At 51.7% G+C, this 6,725-nt stretch overlaps 2 protein-coding genes across 10 annotated transcripts in view; one reads left to right on the top strand and one right to left on the bottom strand.

Annotated features, from left to right (window-relative positions):
* Window positions 1–6,725, bottom strand: part of GGACT (gamma-glutamylamine cyclotransferase) — a 184,341-nt gene that overhangs the window by 125,627 nt on the left and 51,989 nt on the right. The gene's annotated exons all lie outside the window — the stretch shown is intronic.
* PCCA (propionyl-CoA carboxylase subunit alpha) overlaps window positions 1–6,725 on the top strand; it is a 391,229-nt gene that overhangs the window by 381,762 nt on the left and 2,742 nt on the right. For all 6 annotated transcript variants that reach the window (XM_026493544.4, XM_057307315.1, XM_057307311.1 and 3 more), the window contains one exon: window positions 6,473–6,550. In XM_026493544.4, coding sequence (XP_026349329.1) covers window positions 6,473–6,550 — 78 coding nt within the window. The remainder of the gene's footprint in view (window positions 1–6,472; window positions 6,551–6,725) is intronic.

Raw genomic sequence — 6,725 nt, 5'->3', positions numbered from 1 at the left:
CTAAAATCATTACATTATTTCATCATTCATTATTACATCATTCATTATTTCACATTTTTAAGCTTCAAATTACAAAACATTACACACATAAAGGTCCAGAGAGTAATACAAGTGCTCAGATGCTCTCTGCTCATCTTTATGGTATTTGCTTCCGAATGTTCTTAACAAGAAAAGGTTGCTTATACAGTGAGCTTGCCCCAGGGCCCCTCCCTGATTGAATTCCTGGCCCGCCTTCTTCAGAGATGATGCCTACCCCGAATTTGGCCTTTTTGTCTTTTCCAGATAACATTCACTTTTCAGTGTTAGGGTTAACCTTTGTTGGAGGTAACAATTCGAGAATTTTTACAGTTTAACTTAAGATCGTGACCAGTGTAAGAGAAAATACTTTTACAGGCCCATCAGTAAGTGAAATATTGTGGGTGAGTCTCCTGCAAGTTTGGCATTTGATTTTATTTTTTAAAGAATGATCTGCTTGGGATTAGAGGCTGTGTTATCCTGGTTTTAAGCATTTTTGAAGATGGCAGTTTGCAACCTTACCAAGATCCAAAAGATCTTTCCTCACCCTTTTGCTTAAAAAAAAAAAAAAAAACCCAAACAAGGAAAACCCAAAACATGGAGTCACTGAGGACTTCAAGACAGCAGACTACACAGAGGTAGGGGATCCAGACTGATTTCTTAAAGATACTAGGATTTCTTCTCTCACTCTAGGGCCTTTGGCTCCAGTTCCCGGGGAAGTTCGAGGGCAGGAGGGAGAAACGTTTTTCATTTTAAGGAAAACTGGACTTGTATTGGCCAGGACTCCGTATTCACTCCCCGAGCCTCTCCCCTCCCTGCTTGCTCGCCCACTGCACAAAGCCAGGGAGGCAGCTCCAAGCAGCGGGGGAACGGGGCCAGCACCGGGCAGGCAGGGACCCCGAGGCCCCCCAGCCAGCAGCCGCGGTGGCTGCGTCACCCCTCCTGGCGCGTGCCCTTCTCAGTGAGTCAGGCGGCGCGCGCACAAACCCATTGCAGGAGGCCTCAGACTGCAGATAAGGCGTTTGGTGGCATTTCTGTCGCCTGCCTCCTCTTTGTAATTTGATGATGGTTCCTTCTGTCACTGCTTAAGTACTAGACGGTCTCCAGGGGTCTTCCTCCCTCCCTCTTTCCATGAAGATGTTCGGATGCGAATGCACATTTCTTCTTGGGGAAATATCAGGGGATATTTACCAGCCTATCTTACGGGCTCAGAAAGAGGAAGTTATTATAATCAGATGCTAACAGAGCCTTTTAACCAAATCTGAGAGGCCTTTTTCTGGTGGCTGTTAACTGCGTCTTTCTTCAGATCTAAGGGCTGTAAAATGCATTGCATTCAGGCACCTGTGTTCTAAGTAGAACAGCCTTTAAAAACGTAATTGAAGGATTTTCACTTTTGTGGCGTCGTCAGCGGGGTTGATATCGATCCGCGCTTTCGGGTGGCCCGGTGCGGCAGAAGGGTAGACTGCGGCGGGCCGGGAAGCCCTCCGAGCCTTCTGTCTAATTTGGCAGAAAAACACAGAACTGTAGGACAACAAAAGAAGGCTCCGTTTTCCATAAAAATTCTTCCTCCCACCCACCCCTCTTCCCCAACAAGGGGACTTAATGTTTCAGCTGCACACAGTGATTTGGTGCTCACTCTTGCATTGAGACAGTTGCCGTCTGAACAGGCAGGAAACAGTTTTCTTTTAATTGCTGAAATCATTCGGAAGTGCTTCCTGCCCTGCCTCTATACAGCAGATGCTGTGCATTAATTGGCCCGCGTAGAAGTGACCCAGGGTTCCTTGCAGCGGGCCCAGTTTTAGGCAGAGGGTTTAAATCGCTTATTTATTATTTTGTATGATCTGGCGTACATTATGTGAGCCTGCACGTGTCGCATTTCATGGTCTGCACTTTCTAATGTCATGTGGGTTTCCAAAACCTGTGTTTCTCTGGTAATGTACTAGCAGCAGGTAAGCTCCCAATACCATCCATCAGGAGCTAATTTTTTATCCAGATACTGCGATGACTGATGAACCTGTCTTTTGTGTGAATGTTTAGCACAGTAGAAAGCCATATGCCACTGGCACCGTTTCCTGGCCGTTCTGTACAGTTGCCGGAGAGGGGGCTAGCGGGGGGAAGGCCCTCCGTGACATTCTGTGCTCTTCCCTCCACCGAAAGGGGAACCCCCTTAAAACAGCCCTGGTTTTGGACGACAAAAGAGGGTAGGGGCCATCTTCGAAGAAATCCGACTCCCATACTCATTTTCTTGATCCAAAATAGGACTGCACACTCTTAATAGGGAACCTTGTTTTGTGACTCCCCGTCTGTTCAAAACAGACCTTCGCCCATTAGAAGGGCCTCCCCTGTGTGGGAAGAGCGCAGCTGTTACTGTAAACCTCATCCCGTCACTGTATCACCCCCATTTTGTGGCTCTGAAGGATGAAATTGAGAAATGGGCTACTGTGCAGTCAGCCTTTACATCTCCAATTTTAGGCCTTTGCCATCGTTTTCATGCTTTTATTCCAAATCAAATAACATTAGTGAGCTACACCACCTTCTGATGAATGTCTGCTCTCGAGCACAGCTTTCAAGTCTGGACTTTTGGGGGCTTCCTTTTATGTTTGGTGGAGGTCTTTTTTCCCCCTCTCTCTGCTCGTTCTCTTCCTGCACTTTCTTTGAGCTTTCTTCGTGCGTTCGCAGTCTGAACGATACAAGTTGCCAAACGTGTCCCAGTCTTAGCGTGCTTTCCAAGAGGGACGTGTGCAGGAGAAGGTTCTGTGCCTTTTCATCTTTGGGGAAGGAGTGAGGCGAACTTGGTAGAAGGATATTGGGGGCTTTAATCAGAAATAAGGGGTTTAAATCATTAGCACAACAAAGCATACTATAAGCTTGAAGATTAAAGTCTCTGGGGAAAGAGTCCTCTGAAAATAAATGGAACTTGATAGATTTCCATATCATTTATAACTTCCCTTAATTACACTTGGAAGACTTGCCAGTAAAACTGGAAAATTGGCAGCCTATATCCATTAGAGTCATTTTGCCGACCATGGCAAGCAGCTGGCTTTACTGGATTTTATTTCCCATCACTCACAATTAATCATCAGCTGGAGATGTCTGAAACTCTGCAGCACGGAGCACTGCCGGGCGACATTCAGGCCTCCTAAACATGCGAAAATCTGCTGAGTAAATGGGCCGGGTTTTCTCTCCAGCTTACTCATTTCGGAGCGAGGCAGGCCCCCCGCTTAATGAGTGCACTCTGATAATCGGATGCGAATGTGAACCTTGACCCCATGTCAAAGGAGAGGACGCAATAAGCCGGATGAAAGATACGGGACTCGGGCCTCCAAACTTTACACCAATTAGACAGGGAGCGGAGAAGTACATCAGGCTGACTAGGTTTATCGAAAAGACTTGTGAGGCTCATGACCGTTTGTAAGCCCAACGTTGGAGACCTCCTGTCACAATCGGTGAGCCTTTATCAGATGATGCACAAAAGTGTTAGAGAAGTGTGTGCGCAAAGCCCTCGGTGGCCGTGCCCTCACATGTGAGCCGTCCCCACGCTCCCTGCCCACGCGGTGCCTGCCCTGGCTTCGCGAGCACCTGGGGAAACGTGGACGGTGTCCCCACGACCTTCGGAGCCCCGCGCTCAGGCAGGCCGCCACCTCTGCCCCCGAGGCTCCGGGATCGCGGGGGGACACGGCAGGGTGGGGAGGAGCCCGGGTGGAGCCCCCGTGACAGTGCAGCCCACAGTCTCGGAGCCCCTCTGGCTGGGATTGTTGAGGAATGAAAGATGATTGTGAATTTAGATCAAGTCCATGTGTGCGTGTAACACGATTCTGCTGACCAAGACGGACCTCACTATTATGTGGGGTCTCAAGGAACAACTTCCAAGAGTTCTTTCTCTCTTAGGAAAACAGACTACAAAACCCATTGCCAACCCATAAGTGAGCAGAGAGGGAGCAGTGAATTACTTAAAGTTCCATCCAGACCTGAGTAGAAATGGAGACCTGCAGACCAAGAGTGGGGACCGGGGAGGGGACCAGGAGGCCAGAGCTGTGGATCGAGGATCGGATGTGGATTCAGGACAGTGCTGGGCGTTGGGCCCCTTGGAATCCAGACGCGCTTTCTTTGAAGTCCATTTAATCAAATTGCCCGAGTGACACAATAAAAAAGAAGAGAATAACTTTGGGACTTTCCCACCTCTCCTGATTACCTCTGTCTAAATCAGAGGTTTTGTATTTCTGAGTAGTGTGACTGGGGACCTGCCAGGTCCAGGGGACCTGAGTCACCTGTAAGTCACGCAGGGTATGAGCACCCAGAGCCAGCCAGGAAGGACGGGCAGCGGGCACAGAGCCCCGTGAACTTGTGGCTGGTCTCCCGCTGCCCCACACTCCCACAGGCCCTGATCTTTGCACCCGTGTGGCCGGCTCGAGCCTTGTGTGGAGTCGTGGCCCAGGCCCCGCCACCCTCCAGCGTGGGCCCTATGGCATTCTTGTCAAGTTGGTCTGTGCCCCCTTGGTGCGACCACCGGAAATCTCCCGGGTTCATTCCTTTCTCCTATTGCGTGACGCGTGAATTCTCTCACTTGAAGATCCCATGAAGAACCAGTGAGGGCTGCTCTGTGTGGCCTGCAGATTCTGAGCTGTGGGCTGAGCAGCTGAGAGGGGTCAAACCTGCTGCAGAGGGGGCTAGCTTGTGCCCCCCCCCCCCCCGCCACCCGCCATGAGAAGCCCACTGGGTGGGGGCGGGGGGCCAAGCTCGCCCAGGTCCCCGCCGTGGGCACTCGTCCACCCGTGAAGCAGAGAGCTACCAGAACCCAGAGGTAGAGAGCTGATGACTAATTTTTGGAGAGAATTTCCATTCTGTCACAGATCCATTTCCAGAAATCCACCGGGGCCTGGTTGGAACGCTGTATCAAGAGGCCAGCTCAGGCCCTTCTGCCTCTGAGGGACCCTGCAGTGGATCTGGCAGGGTGTTCAGGGCGAGCAACGTGGCAGGTGCTACCCCAGGGGACTCGCCCTTCTCCCGTCTCGCGGGGTCCCTGCCTGCCTCTGAAAAGAAGAAAGGGCCTGAAATGACGACTTGAGGGGGGTAGCTGTGCCGACGCCCTGCCTGCTGTCCCTCTGCCTCGTGAAGAGCAGCCCTCGCGTGCAGATTCTTCGCTCTCCGTGGAATGCAGATGCCAGGGGAAAATGAATCAAAACGGGCAGTGAGCACAGAGCTTCAAAGCCCAGCTACCCAGCGCAGCGTCTCTCCTCCGTGCCAGCACCAAGGCTTTGGCATCCCCTCTCTTCCTAGATTTCTGTGCCAGGAAAAGGCAGCCCACCACCTGATCAGCGCAGGAGAGGAAGGCGCAGGGCGCAGGCAGTCCCGACTGCCAGCAAGACAGCTTGTGCCGCGCAGGGGGCCGGGAGGGAGCTTGGGGATCACCTGGGGATTGCAGGAAGGAACATTCTCCAGGCACTTCTGCGACACTGGGCCAGCACAGCCGCAGTGGTGTGAGTGTCCGGGAGCCCCACACCAGGATGCCCACCGGCACCCCAGAACAGCCAGCCAGTTGCCCTAGGAAATTCAGCTTTACCATGTCAAAGACTGGGAGGCCCTTTTCACAGAGACAGGAGAAAAATCCGGCCCCGCTTCTTGGTGCTTACCCATCAAGGGCAGTGAGAAGAGAGTATATGGAGTGGCTTTTGATCACAGCTGCCTCCTGGGTGACAGCCCCAGGCTTCACCCAGGGAGCTCCTACCCAGCCCCGCGGGGTCTCCCCCCTAATGAAGGGCAGGTGGAGCTTGAGCCAGTGCCCGTGGGAGCCGCCGGTCTGCACGCGAGGATGGGGCACAGCTGTTAGCAGTCGTTCCCTGTGTCGGAAGGCACCTTCCAGGAGCCACCTCCATGTTACTCGGCATGTCTTGCAGGGGTTGAGACAGTGGTCCCCTGGCTGGCTGCTGTTCCCAGCTCCCCAGGGCTACAGACAGAAACACTCCAGTTTTGGGTAACAGCTTTGCGGAGATAAAATTCACGTCCAGTGCAGTTCAGCCCCTTACTGTGCGCACTTAGTGGTTCTCGTCTGTTCTCGGAATTTGTTGTGCAACCATCACCATCATCAATCCAGAACATTTTCCTCCCCCCTCAGAAGAAACCCTGTGTCCGTCAGCAACCACTTCCCTCTTATTCCCAGCCGCCAGAAACCACAGATCTTCCCGTCTGCAGAGATACGCCAGATCTGGACATTTCACATAAGAGGAAAACATTCCATTTTGGCCACATCTCTGTGGCACTTGATGAAGACAGAGGAACTGGCCCTTCTCTGCTGCCCCCCAAAGACTCACTTGGAACATGAAGTATTAGAGGTCGTTGCTGTTGTCTGGGTCAAATTGCAGAGCATTTGACAAAGAATCTCTTGATGGCTTCACCCCTGAGTGTTGTTGCAAAATCAGAATGCTTTTAAAACTTGTCTTTTTTCTATTCATTTTTCCAGGTAGCAGAAGGTCAGGAAATTTGTGTGATTGAAGCCATGAAAATGCAGAACAGTATGACAGCTGGGAAAACTGGCAAGGTATGTCCCCAAGTTCCCACTGGCCCTTGCCAGCTCTGTGACAGGAAGCAGAACTTCCCCCTTTGGATCTTGGATGGTTAGGCCTGGAAAGAACCGTGGAGGTGACCCCTGCCAGCTCCTCGCTCCTGCAGACCAGGACATTAAGATTGGGAGCTCTTTTCGCTTGGCACCCATG

The sequence above is a fragment of the Ursus arctos genome, unplaced genomic scaffold, assembly GCF_023065955.2.
Source record: "Ursus arctos isolate Adak ecotype North America unplaced genomic scaffold, UrsArc2.0 scaffold_10, whole genome shotgun sequence".
NCBI lineage: Eukaryota > Metazoa > Chordata > Mammalia > Carnivora > Ursidae > Ursus > Ursus arctos.
The sequence above is the reverse complement of the archived record's forward strand: the minus strand, read 5'-3'. Positions and strand labels throughout refer to the sequence as shown.